The sequence below is a fragment of the Phocoena phocoena genome, chromosome 4 (assembly GCF_963924675.1).
Source record: "Phocoena phocoena chromosome 4, mPhoPho1.1, whole genome shotgun sequence".
In the NCBI taxonomy this organism is placed as follows: Eukaryota; Metazoa; Chordata; class Mammalia; order Artiodactyla; family Phocoenidae; genus Phocoena; species Phocoena phocoena.
In genome coordinates, this window is record NC_089222.1 from 8729616 (window position 1) to 8746134 (window position 16519).

General features: G+C 38.9%; 1 protein-coding gene across 1 annotated transcript in view; it reads right to left on the reverse strand.

Moving 5' to 3' along the window:
• The window catches only part of KCNH8 (potassium voltage-gated channel subfamily H member 8), a 383045-nt gene that overhangs the window by 52383 nt on the left and 314143 nt on the right, over positions 1-16519 (reverse strand). Inside the window, exon 11 of the mRNA XM_065876325.1 lies at positions 15766-15980. Coding sequence (XP_065732397.1) covers positions 15766-15980 — 215 coding nt within the window. The remainder of the gene's footprint in view (positions 1-15765; positions 15981-16519) is intronic.

Here is a 16519-nt window from a genome sequence, read left to right on the forward strand (position 1 = left end):
AATGTGATATATTCACACACCAAAGATTTTTAAAAATTCAACTAATAAGAAGGCTTCCAACTTCTTTCAAGGATGAAACTGAGTCTGGAAAGAAATTGAAATGTTATTTTGTACATTTGAAATGATGATGGAGTAGAGATTTTACAAGTTTACCCTTGAACGTGGAGCAGGGGAAGAATAAAGCAGAATGATATGCATAGCAGACTGAAAAGCATACTTGAATGGGAAGAAATTCTCCCAGAGCTAGTCCATGAATGCAGGTTATTTAATAAATGGATGGATTTATGAGCAAACAAAAGCACAAACATTAGGGGAGAGCAGAAATCGAATGCCCGGACTATAGTTGTTCTGCTGTCTTACTTGTCTTCTTGTTAATGAGAAATCTTTCTTAAAATACTGAGGCACAATGGGTTTTTGATAAGACATGACAAGTAATAGCATTAGGGTTAAGAAGATTAAAATGAATGTTTTTCTGGAAACTCAGTATAGCTTCTGCTGTAAGTCAAAATGCCTGAAGGAGAACATCCCGTTTTAGGAGAATTATGTGCTGATTTGTGGCACAGTGCTTTAGTGGACAAATGTCCTAGGCTGGGATTCAGAATACCAGAGTTTAACTTGATTTTATACTGTTTGATTCTTTTTTTTTTTTTTTTTTTTTGCGGCACTCAGCCCTCTTACTGTTGTGGCCTCTCCCATTGCGGAGCACAGGCTCCGGACGCGCAGGCTCAGCGGCCATGGCTCACGGGCCCAGCCGTTCCGCGGCATGTGGGATCTTCCCGGACCGGGGCACGAACCCGTGTCCCCTGCATTGGCAGGCGGACTCTTAACCACTGTGCCACCAGGGAAGCTCCTATACTGTTTGATTCTTTCATTGATTTTGTAATCTCAGGCAGCATGCTACTTGGATGCCCAGTTCCTTCATCTCCAAAGCAGAAATCAAAATCCAAACTCTCAGGGGCAATGCAAAGATGGCAAATTAAATAAAATAAGGTATTGTAAACAAATTGCCTTGCTCATAATACATACGTAGTAAACATTAGTATCTTTTCCCTGTCAGTAGATGTGCTGCTAAATATTCCGTTGACAAGAGAAATTAAAACCTGATGAGATATATTTTGATCTTTTGATGGAATCTTATTTGAAACACATGTTTTCATTTGGTTGATGGGAGATTTTATCCAAAAATGAAAGTCCTCTTTGTACAGAGGGAATATTCTAACTCATTTAGGTCTATAAGATGGGAATTTTAGTTATGTGAGTAAATTTCTTTCTCCCCCTCTCTTTAAGCCACTTGTCATCAAAAGAAAAACTGAGTTTTATCAGATGGTACACTAGGTCCCTTCCAGTTCTAACATTCTATTATTTCATGGATATGGAAACATGTATTTATACGAAGGAATGAATTAAATTCCAATAAGTATTAATCAAGCATGTACTTCATGCAGGCAATTTCGAGAGGAAAAGGATTACAAAGATGAATAAAATGTAGTTCCTGCTCTCAAGGAAGTTACATGTATACAACTGAGTTCTCCACTTACAACTTGGTTGAATTCTTATGATTCATTTTTCAAAAAGTTTCTCATTAAAGTATAACCTACAGAAAAAGGGCACAAATCAAAGTGTTACTGCCTGATGAATTATCAAAAAGTTCTGTGGTTCATGTTTTACTTATACATTTGGCATGTGAAGCTCATTTTCCCATGGAAACGTATTTCCTGTGAATGCTCCGTTAGCCTACGATAGAGCTGGCATTTAGTGCTCAGAGGATTGAGGGACAGAGCGAGAATTTCTACCTTGCGGTACGCGGGCCTCTCACTGTTGTGGCCTCTCCCGTTGCGGAGCACAGGCTCCAGACGTGCAGGCTCAGCGGCTATGGCTCACGGGCCCAGCCACTCCGCGGCATATGGGATTTTCCCGGACCGGGGCACGAACCCGTGTCCCCTGCATCGGCAGGCGGACTCTCAACCACTGCGCCACCAGGGAAGCCCTCTAACTTTGTTTTGATGGATAAACTTACACTAAGTTTCAGCTGCGTTTTGGAGTCAGGTGGTTTGGGACTGAAATTGTAGTTCCTGACTTCCCTTGCTTACCTGCTGGGGGATGCTGGATCAGGTTTTTACCTATCTTATCCTTAACTAGTCTTCTTGTCTAGTACATGAATGTAACAAGCTATCTCCACGATTGTTGTGGGAATAAAAATGTTAATGTCTGTAAAGTGCTTCGCATACAGTTTGGTTCCTAGGAGCCGTGATAGCATCAGCAGCATCAACATCGTCTTTATTTCACAGAGCCTTTGTCAGGAGGACAGGGCTGTTATCCCAACCTACAGACCTTGAAGAGGGCGAGCTCTGGACCCCTAAGACTTAAACAGCCATGGAGAACGCAGTGTGGAATGGAGACCTGGGTCCCTCCAGGTGTGGCTGTGTTGACAATTCCTGGTGGATGTAGCCTAGGTAGTTTTTCATTCTCAAGGAATGCACACAAGTTGAGGTGTGCATGTGTGTACATATGTAGATTTGATACCTTTTATTTCAGGCTGAATATCTGCTGTTCCCTGCAGGATAGCAGTAACCAGGGAGGTAGAGAATGAAAGACATTTTTTGTCTTGATGGGATGGCAGGTGGCCTTTTCATCCTCTGACTTTCCCAACCCAGCTAACCCCCATCTCCCTCCAAGGAGCTTAAAAATCAAACTGTTCACGGTTCAACTTGCAAACACAAGCTGAAATCCCCAGATTTCATGGAAATGTGGCTGAGCTCTTTGCAGGGTATGCTTCATGCTATTTGATTGACAGAAGGCTACACAGAAGAGAATACAGAGGAGATGAAACATGAGACCATTTAGAGATGTTTAAATCTTTGTGTGTTCTTGATTTTATCTTTAATATATACTTAAATGGAATTTGGTTTCTAAGAAAATGTTGCTGAGTTATGACTGTACAACTTACAGTGACGTGATGACCCACAATTCACACACAATCACTAGCTTTGCTTCATTTGTCCAACTACTTCTGAGTACCCCCCGCCCCTTTTCTGGATCTTGTCTCTTAACTCTTCAGCCCACTAGGTTGTCATGGAAACCACTGTGGTTTCTACCATAGTGTGATCTCTCCTCATCCTTGACCCTCTCCCCTCACCACACACACACACACACACACACACACACACACATACACACACACAAAATGATAAAATCTGAGCGGGCACTTAAGCTGAACCCACTCAGTCATTCCATAGGAATCTAAAATCAACTAAGAGAGTTAAGCTTAATCTGTTGCCCCCTGGAATTGAGAAGCTGCTATCTGTCACCATTTCCTGCTATTTGGATGAGGAAAGAAAGATGGCAAGTCTACTAAATAAGAATGGAGAGAAAAAGAGAAAAGGAAGAAATGGAGAGAAAATAGAATAAGAAACGAAGCTTGAGAGCCTGATTATAAGAATTCCTGAGATCCAGGTGTGCATGTGGGTCTGTGTGTGTTATATGTGTGTGTGTGTGTGTGTGTGTGTGTGTATTTTATTTAATCATGTAAGATACTTGGAATCCTTATAATAAATCTCTGCTTTTAGTTCTCTATTTGAGTTGGATTTCCTTCTTTCTTTCTTTCTTTCTTTCAGTCAAAAGCAACAGAAATTTATTTCTCACAGTTCTGGAGTCTGGGAAGTCCAAGATCAAGGCACTGGAACATTCTGTATCTGGCAAGGGCCCACTTCCTGGTTTATACATGGGTGTCCTCTCACCATGTCCTCACATGGCAGGGGACTGAGGGAGTTCTCAGGGTCTATTTCATAAGGGCATAAATCCCATTCATGGGGGCTCCATCCTTATTACTTAATCACCCCCAAGAGTCCCCACCTCCTAATACCATCACATTCCGGGTTAGGTTTCAACATATGAACTTTGGGGGGGACACAAACATTCAGTCCACAGCACTTGGCTTCTGTGGTCCTGCTGCCTTGTTTGCATTTTAGAGTTTAGGTTGATTTTCATTCTGGTTTCAGTTTTCAGATCACTTTATTTATTTATTGTTTTTGCCACTGATTCATAAGTTTTATTGAAATGAAAAATACAAATTGTTGTTCATTTAGTGTCTTAAATAGGTGATTTAAACCAATAATAATTTAATTTGTTTTTAAAACTGCACTTCTGTTTTGATTTGCAATAGTTTCTGAAGATATAATTAACGTACAATAAATGCACACATCTTAAGTGAACAGCTTGATGAATTACTTCTCTAGGATCCAGCAGTTTCATTCCTAGGTATTTACTCAAGAAAAATGAAAGTATATGTCCACAAAAGTTCATAGATAAGAATGTTTAAAGCAACCTTATTCATAAGAATACCAAACTGGAAACAATACAGAATCCATCAACAGGAGAATGGATTTGAAAATCATATATCAATATAATGGAATATTTAGCAATAAAAAAGAACTTTTGATATACTCAACAACATGGATATATCTCAAAAACATTAGGTTAAGCAAAAGAAGCCAGCTTCAAAAGGGTACATATTGAATGATTCCATTTTTATGACACCGAAATACTGGCAAAACGAATCTATGTCGATAGAAATCAGATAGTGGGGGTTGGAAGATTGACTGGGAACAGGCACGATGGAACTTTCTGGGGGAATGAACCTGTTCTGTTTCTCGTTTCTGGTGGTAAGTTACACGGGAGTATACAACTGAGTTGGATTTCTGTTGCCTACAGTAGATATCCTCCTTCTAAATTGCCCCCAAGTTTACCAGGCTTCTCAGGCTGGCCCTTTTGCCAATGCCCCACACTAACTGTCCTAAAATAAAAATTTTAAAAAGAATCAGTCTGTCGTTTGAGAAGGGGTGAGGGTAACCTCTTTCTTTTGCTTTATAGTGTTTGGAAGTTATAAAGCCTTCGTCTCTCTGGGGCTGGGGCGCAAGCAGGAGAAACAAAACTTCAGGGGTAGAGGGGAGTGTAAACGTAGTCCAGTCCTCCCTAAGATCTTTCTTAAGGGGCAAAAGGTGGGGACAAGACTGATATAGTAGAGGGAATGAAGCAGTAAGCACAGCAACCACTAAGAAGAGAAGAGGAAAATGAGGGTCACTTTGCTGCAGCCAGAGCAAGTAGGACGGGTCAACATATGCAAGAAATTCAACAGCAATCTTCATTTACTCAGTGCCACAAGCATGAACACAATACTAGGCTCTGAGAACACTGAAACACGATCTCTTCCTTCAAGGTATTATGTTTGCCACAACTTCTGAATCCACTGGAAAACACCTGTATGAGTGTTTCAGAACATAAAATATACACTGGATGCAGGTAAAGTTTCCAGGACATTACTTACTGAGCTTTTCCCAGCATACCTGACACTGTCTTAAGCACCATAAAAGTGTAGGGTAGGTAAAACCGTTCACCACAAGATACTTCAAGGAAGGCGGTTTGCTCCCTAAGGGAGAGTATTTTAAAATACACAACCAGCAAAACACTTGTTGAGCCTGGGATGGCAGGGAAAGCTGACATGGTAAAATGCCATGTGAGTCCTTCAATATGCAATTTTCTAAGAACAATTATCTCAGAAAGGTGCAGAATTAATTATGTTCTCTTATTACACAAGACTGTGCTAGCAGATGCACACCTACACACAGGCTACTCTTGAAGAGCTAAGTATCTGGGCTGTCAGATATGATTTTTAAAATTATTACTATTCAGTAAATCATTTTCAAGAAAATTGCTTCCAGGCAGCCCAATCTTATTTGAGACTGAAATGGGGACTAAATTTAAACCAAGTCCCTCCTTTGGAAATCACTCTCTTTTCACTATAATCTTGAAAAAAATTGTAATATAGTCACACAGGAAGCAAGAGATATTGGAAAATCACAGACTTCACTTGAAAGACCCATTCAGGTTTGTTTTTATCTAAGGGAAGAAGCAAGGAGTCGAACCTCATGGATACAGTACAGCTTAATTATAGAAGAAATTGTCTAGTGCCAAGAGGTTCAAGTGAACATAACTCAGATAGGGCCTGGGAATTAGATGCTTTTTCCAATGACGTTTGCATTTGAGATAGGGCTGCCTTCTGAAAACATAAAACTGGAGGTAAAGATTCACCTTTGCATATTAAAGACTTATGGTCCATACCCAAATAGAAATATAAATTCATATTCAGATTCCACTGAGGCTAATGCTGATTAAGAAATATGAGACATGCTTGACCATCATATATACTATAGACCTTATACCTAGTTACCTAAGTTTACCACTTAGGGCAACAAACCTATGTATTACATTCTGATCAAGTATTTTATAACCATAGATAAGCTGCTCTACTAGACCCTGGAGTTTTCCACATGCTCGCTTCATCCAAAAAATTTGTGGCCTCATGCCCTGGGCAATAAAAGTGAGGTGAATAACAGTTCAGAATTATTTGATGTTTAAAAGTTCTCTACTTTCTGGGGGTATTAGTGTTGTAACAGTTAATCTATGTCTACAGGAAATATATGTGTTACCTTAGATTTGAAGGTAGATCTTTTTTTTTTTTTCATCTTAACACCTACTCTACCAAACCACTTGGAGAAATTATATTACCTACATAGCAAGAGGTTTTTTTCCCCTATTTTTCAGCTTAAATTCCTCCTATGGCTTTTGAAAACTTCCTGTCCTGAACTTAGGGGAACTGAAAAATTGTTGCTTTGCAATTTAGCTGTTCTTTTAATTTGTTCTTTCAAATCCTACTATTGACACTCTCTTTGCTTTTGTTACTTCTAAGATATATAATTCTAAAGTCCCATAACTTTTCACTTTAGACTCCATTTACTGGCTATATAGGCTGCTCTCTTTAGGACTTAATTCATTTTCTCAAAATTTCACACAGGTTACAGGTCCCAAAGTAAGATTTTTGACATTTATTCATTCAAGTATCAAATATATATTAAATGTTGATTCTGCACCATGCTCTGATTTAGGCACTGAGGATATATATAGAACAAGAAAAAGCCTGAATAAAATAGACATTCTGGCAGGAGAAACTGACAATGAACATGAAAACATACATATTAAAGTAACTGAGATCTTGTTAAATGCTATGAAAAAGATAAACGAGGTGATGTGACAGAAGATAACTGGGAGAGGCAAACTCCAGGGCAGGTAGTCAGGTAAGGTCAGGGGAGTAGCACTGGAGAAAGAAAAAATAGCAATGCAAAGGCCCTGAGGCATGAGAGGCAGGCAGGAACCTGGCATGTGTAAGGAAGGGATAGCAGGCCATTTTGTTGGAATGCAATGCTAGACATGAGTTGATATCTGATGTATCAGATAAGTTTGAACGACAGGCAGGAGTTGGAATGCAGAGAATCTTGAAAGTTATGGTGAGAAGTCTGGATTTTATTAACAGTTCATGAGGATCCATTGAAATACTTTAAGCAACAGAGTGACATGTTCCAATTTATATTTTGAAAAGGTTTTTCCTGTAGATTTGAGGAAATAGGGTAGGTAAGGGTTTAAGAAAAGAGGCAAGGATGGGTGCAAGCAGTCTACACAGGGGATGCTCCCACATCCCACAAGGCCACTCCTTCAAGGTACAGAAAGAAAAAAAAAAAACATCTGACAAAATTCTACATGCACTTATGATAAAAACTCTAGAAAAAGTAGATATAGAGGGAATGCACCTCAACATCATAAAGGCCATATATGACAAACCTACAGCTAACATCATACTCAATGGTGAAAAGCTGAAACCTTTTCCTCTAAAATAAAGAAGAAGACAAGAATGCCCAATCTCCTCTTTTATTCAACATAGTATTGGAAGTCCTAGCTATAGCAATTAGGCAAGAAAAAGAAAAAAGTCATCCAAATTAAAGAGGAAGAAGTAAAACTGTCACTATTTACAGATGATATGATAGTATGTATGTATATATTTACAGATATATGATACTGCATATAGAACCCCCCAAAAACTATTAGAACTAATAAATGAATTAAAGTTGCAGGATACAAAATTAATATCCAGAAATCTATTGTGTTTCTACACATTAATAACAAACTATCAGAAAGAGAAATAAAGAAAACAATCCCATTTATAATTTCAACAAAGAGAACAAAATATTTAGGAATACATTTAACCAAGGAGGCAAAGGACCTGTATTCTGAAAACTATAAGACATTGAGGAAAGAAATTGAAGATGACACAAACAAATGGAAAATTACACCATGCTTATGGATTGGAAGAATCAATATCGTTAAAATATTCATACGACATAAAGCAATCTGCACATTCAATGCAATCCCTATTAGAATACCAATGGCATTTTTCACAAAACTAGAACAAATAATCCCCCAAGTTTTTTGGAACCACAAAAGACCACAAATAACCAAAGTAATTTTGAGAAAGAAGAACAAATCTGAAGGTATCAGGATCCTAGACTTGAAACTATGCTACAGAGCTAGTAATCAGAGAGTATGGTACTGGCACAAAAACAGACGAAAAGCTCAATGGCATAGAAGAGAGAGCTGAGAGATAAACCCACACCTATATGGTCAATTAATCTATGACAAAGGAGGCAAGATTATTCAATGCGGAAAAAGTCTCTTTAATAAATGGTGTTGGGGAAACTGGACAGCTACTTGTAAAGGAATGAAATTGAACCACTTTCTCACACCATATACAAAAATAAACTCAAAAAGGACTAAAGGTTTAAATGTAAGGCCTGAAACCATAAAACTCCTAGAAGAAAACATAGGCAGGAACTTCTTTGACATTGGTCTTAGCAATATTTTTTTGGATATGAATCCTCAGGTAGAGGAAACAAAAGCAAAAATAAACAAATGGGATTACATCATACTAAGAAGCTTTTACATGGGAAGGAAACTACCAACAAAACAAAAAGGCAACCTACTGAATGGGAGAAGGTATTTGTAAATGATATATCCAATCAGTGGTTGATACCAAAATATATAAAGAACTCATACAACTCAGTTTCAAAAAACCAAATAACCCAATTAAAAAATGGGCAGAAGACCTAAATAGACATTTTTCCAAAGAAGACATACAGATGGTCAACAGGCACATGAAAAGATGGTCAATATCACTAATCATCAGGGAAATGTAAATGAGCTATCACCTCACACCTTTAAGTATGGTTATCACAAAAGGGACAATAAATAACAGGTGCTGGCAAGGATGTTGAGAAAAGGGAACCCTCGTGTGCTGTTGGTGGAAATGTAAATTAATGTAGCCACTACAGAAAGCAGTGTGGAAGTTCCTCAAAAAACTTAAAATAGAAATACCATATGATCCAACAATTCCAATTCTGAGTAGTTATCTGAAGAAAATGAAAACACTAATTTGAAAAGATGTATGCACTCCCATGTTCACTGCAGCACTACTTACTATAACCAAGACATGGAAACAGTCTAGGTATCCATCGATATATGAATGGATAAAGAAGATGTGGTATACTATACAACGGAATATTATTCAGCCATAAAAATAATAAAATCCTGGCACTTGCAGCAGCGTGGATGAACCTGGAGAGTATATGCTAAGAGAAATAAGTCAGACAGAGAAAATCATGTACTGTATGATTTCACTTATATGTGGAATCTAAAAGACAAAAGAACAAACAAAACAGAATTAAACAGAAACAAACTGGCGATTGTCAGAGGGGAGAGGGTTGGGGGGTGGAATGAAATAGATGAAGGGGATTAAGAGGTAAAAAATTCTGACTAGTGAAAAAAAAACTGGCTACAAAATAAATAAGTCACAGGGATGTAACATACACATAGGGAATACAGTCGATAATATTGTAACAACTTTGTATGGTGCTAGATGGCAACTGGATTTATTGTGGTGATCATTTTATAAGATCTAAAAATATTGAATCACTATGTTGTACGTCTTAATCTAATCTAATATTGTTTGTTAATTATAACTCAATTTAAAGGAAAAGAATAGAGACAGGGAAAACCATTACGTCACTTCTCTTTTGTTATGGTCAGGGAGATATGTCTCAGTACCTACCTGCCCACCCTCCCACCCCATACACACCCCACAGGCTGGTGAGAGCAAGTTGACTCTCCCATTAGCATGTAACTTTTACATTTAATTATGTTTAATATATAGGTGTTATCTGATGTATATGACCACTCTGGAAAGTTTTCCATTAATTATGTCTATAAATGTGCTTGTTTCACTCGAGAGTCAAGACTGGAGTGCGTAGTTTTGTAACTACACTATTGAAATATGGTGCTTGGTGTGTAGAGAGAGTGTGTGTTGATGAGGGGTTTGGGGTACTGTGATGAAGCTTGAGGTTCTGAGCAGCTATGGGTCAGCACCATAAATCACCCACATACCATCAAATACATCAAAACTGGAGGAAAGCTGCTAAAAGTGGGTGCTCCTCACAGGCTCCCTTGTCTCTGTTCAGGAACCTTCTCTGAAATTTGGTGTAACCTCTTGTGCTGTAGTGAGGTGGCATTTCAAAGACCTTCACCCAGAGGCCACTGACACTCAGGAACCTAGGGAAATATCTCTCCCTTTACTAAAGGGTGAGGAGAGTGAAGGAGGAGACTTTATTTTTTATGCTGATCAGATTATATAAAAATAATGGAAAATAAGGGAAAAAATGAGGTAACCCACACACTTAAACTGTAATAGGTTTCCAACCAAAAAATGGGCAGAAGACCTAAATAGACATTTCTCCAAAGACATACTGATGGCCAATAGGCACATGAAAAGATACGCAACATTGCTAATTATTAGAGAAATGCAAATCAGAACTACAAAGAGGTTTTACCTCACACTGGTCAGAATGGCTATCATCAAAAAGTCTACAAATAATAAACGCTGGAGAGGGCGTGGAGAAAAGGGAACCCTCCTACACTGTTGGTGGGAATGTAAATTGGTGCAGCCACTGTGGAGAACAGTATGGAGGTTCCTTAAAAAACTAAAAATAGAACTACCATATGACCCAGCAATCCCACTCCTGGGAATATATCCAGAAAGGATGAAAACTCTAACTCAAAAAACTACATGCACCCCAATGTTTATAGCAGTACTATTTACAATAACCAAGACATGGAAGCAACCTAAATGTCCATCAACAGAGAAATGGATAAAGAAGATGTGGTACATATACACAATGGAATATTACTCAGCCATAAAAAAGAACGAAATAATGCCATTTGCAGCAACATGGATGAACCTAGAGATTATCATACTAAATGAAGTAAATTAGATAAAGACAAATATCATATGAAATCACTTGTATGTGGAATCTAAAAAATGATACAAATGAATTTATTTACAAAACAGAAACAGACTCACAGACACAGAAAACAAACTATGGTTACCAAAGGGGAAAGGGAGGAGGGATAATTTAGGAGTTTGGGATTAACATATACACACTACTATATACAAAATAGATAAACAAGACCTACTGTAGAGCACAGAGAACTATACTCAATATTTTGTACATAACCTGTAATGGAAAATAATCTGAAAAAGAATACATATACAAATGTATAACTGAATCACTTTGCTATATACTTGAAACACTGTAAATCAACTATACTTCAGTAAAAAAAATGATTAAAAAAAGTTAATAGGTTTCATCGAGTAACCCCTGTTAAGGTAAAACCGGAGAATTTATCACCTTTTTCCAACAACCATTGCCATTTGCTGCTTCACAACCTCACCACCAAGTCAGAGTCCACGATGTGCAAACCCAGAACATATCTACACATAGCCATAGCAATATCTGATCTTCAGTGTTTTAGCACTATTAATGTTTGAAAACATATTTTAGATACTCTTCTATCACTATTTATCTCAAATTCAAAATTCTTATGTTAAGGCAAACTAAATTTCACAACCAACAACAGATGGGTCTGTGCTAAAATCAATTTTATAGGGTTTACCATGAGAAGCTGTGAAGCAAATTTCTTAGCATCTCCATAGACAGAAATAGCTAAATTAATCTATGTCATTATTGGAGTCATCCAGGAGATATAAATAAGGGCAAACACAGAGAATACACTGAGTGCATAAAACTCCTAATTAGCATGAGATCGAAACAGTACTAGCTAGCCTTTTCACAAACTTAGAAAATATTTTACACATTTTAATTAGTTTTCCTGTGGGAGTTGGATGAGCTGCTATTCTAAAGTTAGGTAATTTATCAGAGTTCTAGAGTCACAGCTTACTGTTACATGCATACCTTTTGACTATTTCTTAAAATGCTTCTTTGGTCTTTATTTCAAATGGGTTTTTATTTTATTTTATTTCAAAATGGGTTGATGATCAGTCTCCTCTTTATCCATATGTTCTGGTAACGTTCTCTGTCACCTGATAGTTTATAAGCTACTTGGGATTGAAGGTGATATCCAGAAGGCAAAATTAGAAAGACACAAGGCAATCGAACAGAGAGAGTTAAGCTAATACGTGTCAGAAACAATGGGGAGTTTGTGGATGAAGGGAGAGGATGAAGAGAGGACAGGAGGTGAGAGCAAGAATAAAGGGCTGAACTATGGGGCAGGGAGGCCACAGGAGTTTTAAGAATAAGGATATGGAGTGAAGTCACATTTATACTGTTTGCATTTCCATCATGCAAATGTTCCTCCTTCTAGGACTCATTGACCAACCTTTCACACAGGCTTCAACCCACCAGAAACCCTGTGTGATTGGATAGTTTTGTTTGCACGTATGTGGGAATTAAGGAGGGGGCTGGGTTCCACACTGGTCTTACACCAGAGTTGCAGAGCAGAGAGCAGGAATCCATGACCATAGGTAATCGTCAGAATATAAGCTCCCCCCAAAGTCATAGTATCCTCGGAAACAGCACAAGACTTCTCCCCCGGGGTATGAAATTATGGGTCAGGGTGGTCCAAATTTACCTTTAGAAGGTATAGCATCCCAGGATCTTGGATATAATGCAAATAGAACTTCTGAGTGATACAAAATGAGGAAACACAAAATATAAAACGATAAGGGTCTCAGAGGTAAGCGCCAGTTCCCATTAGCCCTTAAAATGTAACTTAGAAGGAGTCCTCTGTAAAGAAGCAAGACTTTTGGTTTCAGCCACAATGAAAGAGCTTATATTGAACTAAAAAATAATTATAAATCTGGACAAAATATATAAAATAACTGTTTGAAAGCACTGGAGAGCAAGCAACTTAGGTCAGACTTGAAGGACTGTGTTGTGTGGGAAAAGGGAAGTCCATCAGTGTGAGGACCATGTTTATCCAGGTGTTTTCCTGAGAGAATCGGCTGTTTCAGTGTGAGGTGGAAGAGAAAGGAACAGTCTTCCTGAACGAGGACGTTTAGGTGTACCAAACCACCTGGGATTTGATGAATAAACCCCAGAGAGGAGGGAACTGCATCAATGGGGCCCTTGAGGCATCAGCCAGCTCCCCGTTTGAGCCTACACAGGGTGGTGCTCCAAGAAACCAGATGATTTCCATAACCATGTGATGCTCAGGAGATGCAGGCTGGAATTCAAGGCCTGCCAAATTGGAGGAGCCTTGGTGAACATCCAAGGATTTTAGCTGAGATCCTGAAAAAAATCATGTCTTACTTAGGAGTGAGAGCTATAGCACCAGAGTAAGGGCAAAACTGAAACAGATCAGCCTAACAAAGATGAAGAGGAACTGTGAGCAGGATGAAAGTGATTTGCTGGTACTCTATCTGCCTGCCAAGAGAAACTATAACCCTATCTGGAGGAAAATAATGTGAACACTTTTTCATAAACAACATCTACAATGAAGCAAAATCATGATATCTGCTAAAAAAAGGGGTGGGGGCCAAATAACCTAAAAGAAAACAAACAAACAAAAAAAACCACACACAAGAGAAATAACAGATAACGAAAATAGTCTCATTGGCAATTCAGACATTGGAGTTTTAAAATCACTATGATTAATGTTTCAGCAAAGAGAAGAAGAAGATAAAAAATGGATTAAAGGTAAGAATCCTTAAAAGTAACCAAATAAGAAGAAACTAGGGGTTGAGATCCCATATTTTCCATTTGTCTATGCTGAGGAATGTTGGCTCTTTCTTTCCTCATTTCTTTTTCCCTTTTTGGTGGCTTCGATGCCCTAACTCACCTCCAGTCTTCAAAAATAGTTGTCACATTATGCTGTTGTGGAGAGCACAAAAGGCAACTATAGTCGTAGACCTCGATTTATTGAAAAGGAAGACAAGAAGAGTGTCTTCAAGAAGAAGAGACAACAGGGGACTTCCCTGGTGGCGCAGTGGTTAAGAACCCGCCTGCCAATGCAGGGGACACGGGTTTGAGCCCTGGTCCGGGAAGATCTCACATGCCGTGGAGCAACTAAGCCCATGAGCCACAACTATTGAGCCCACGTGCTGCAACCACTGAAGCTGGCATGCCTAGAGCCCGTGCTCCACAACAAGAGAAGCCACCGTAATGAGAAGCCCGTGCACCGCAGCGAAGAGCTGTCCCCGCTCGGCACAGCTAGAGAAAGCCCGTGCACAGCAACAAAAACCCAACGCAGCCAAAAATAAATAAGTAAATAAATAAGAGACAACATAACTACGAATTTACGGATTTTAAAATGACAGACACCTGTGCCCATACTCTGTTCCTGTCACCTACAAGTTTGTGTGACCTCACACACGTTACTTCACCATTCTGCATCTGCCTCCTGTCCTGTAAAACCTAGTTGACACTCACCTTCAACAGTGGCTTTAAGCACTAAATGAGATGTTTTACACAGGCAGAGTACTTAGCACAAGTAAGTTTGCAATAAATATCGATACCTCCTCTGCCACTTGTCATCATCAATGGAGAGAAGCACACATTCAAGAGTGGTAATCTTGAACGTCAGAAAGGGATACCATCTACATACTGTCTGCCATTTGATATCCTCCACCAAGATGAAGTCATATGCAATTTGGGTTCATTCTTTGCCTTTCAAGTGGAGAATACTGATGACGAACAAAATGTCCCCACAAGTGGGTTAGTCAAAACAAGAGCTTCGTTTCTTAAACCCTGAGGGAAAAAATCGAGTATAGCAGATATCTGGGGCAGATCAAGGCAGCAGATCAAGGCTTCTGTTCATAGAGAATGCTCTGCGTACGTGCTCTGGTTTGCCTTTCAACAATCATCCCTATTAAATCATTGGTCTCTCTGACACATCTAATGAAGTCATGTTCATGAGCAGCTTAATCATGGGATGCAGTTTGGTACATATTTTGACAGGAAAGCTGTTTGTATAAACTGAAACATGCAGCAAATATATAATTTCCGAAAATGTTCATTATGCTTTCAGCGTGACAATCTTTGGCTTGAATCCTTCCATGCATTTTTAGTCATTTTAAGATAGGCTGTTTTGAGTACCGGTTAACAAATAAAAAGATATTCTTAAGCAAAATGTATGTCAAGCCAGTGGAGTAGTGAATAATCACACACACAGCAAACTCTGTACCACATACTCTATCCAGAAATCTTTCAGTTTGGGAGAAGCCACACATCTCTAGCTGAATATTATATGTCCCTGAAATTGATTCTGGCTATAAGCACATGAAAATAAAAAAAAGAAAGAAACTGAATTAAGAGAAGTCATCCGTAAATAATACTTCCCTAAAATGTTGATAACAAGCTCCAGGTTTGACTTGTAGCTAATTATCTAACTGCTCAATTAGTAACTGAACAGTCCTACCTTATCTGCTCAGAGACTTTTTGAAGTGAGGTCAGGACATGTGCCTTTCCTGTTATAAATGGTCTCCAGGCCCCATGTGTTTGGGTCTCAGCACTAATTAGAAGCGAGACTTACATCACTCTCGTGACCTTCTCGAAGGTTGTATGTGAGGTCATGCTGAATGTCTTCCACAAATTTGTGAGCATATTCTGGGTAAAGGTCCAGCACTTCAAAGAGTCCTTTGAGGATGATGCACTGGAGATCACAGTAGGTGAGCGCCTTCACATCCGCGTTGGTCTTGATTACTTGGTCCTTAATTGATAGATTGGCTCCAATTAAATCCCCTTTCCCTTGAAACAGTGAAAAAAAGAGACATGTAGCTTTAATGAAAAGCAAGCTTGGGACTGGTAACTTTGTTTGATTTACAGGCTTCATTTCTCTGAAATTACACTGAAAGAGAAGAGGAACCTTTATCTGGGGCAGGGTTTCTCAGCCTCAGCAGTGTTGAGATTTGGGGCCTGATCATTCTCTGCTGGCAGGGGGACCATTCCTAACAGGGTAGAATGTTTAGTAGCATCTCACATCATCCACCCCCCAGAGATGACACCCAAAATATCTGCAGGCATTGCCAAATGTGCCTTGGCAATCAAAATTGTCCCCAGTTGAGAAAACTGGTCTAGAGAATAAAGCCTAGGAGCCCGAGAGTTAGCAATTGTAGGTCATACATGGGTTCCAGACAGGTCCCTCACAGGATTTGGTAAATGACTTTAGACAAAGCAGTTGACATTTTTCGTCACAGTTGCTTTAACCATTCAAGGGAAATAATAATGGCTCAGTTTTTCTGACTGTAAAAATGCTCCAGGATTCTGAGGTTTAGACCATCAAGAGG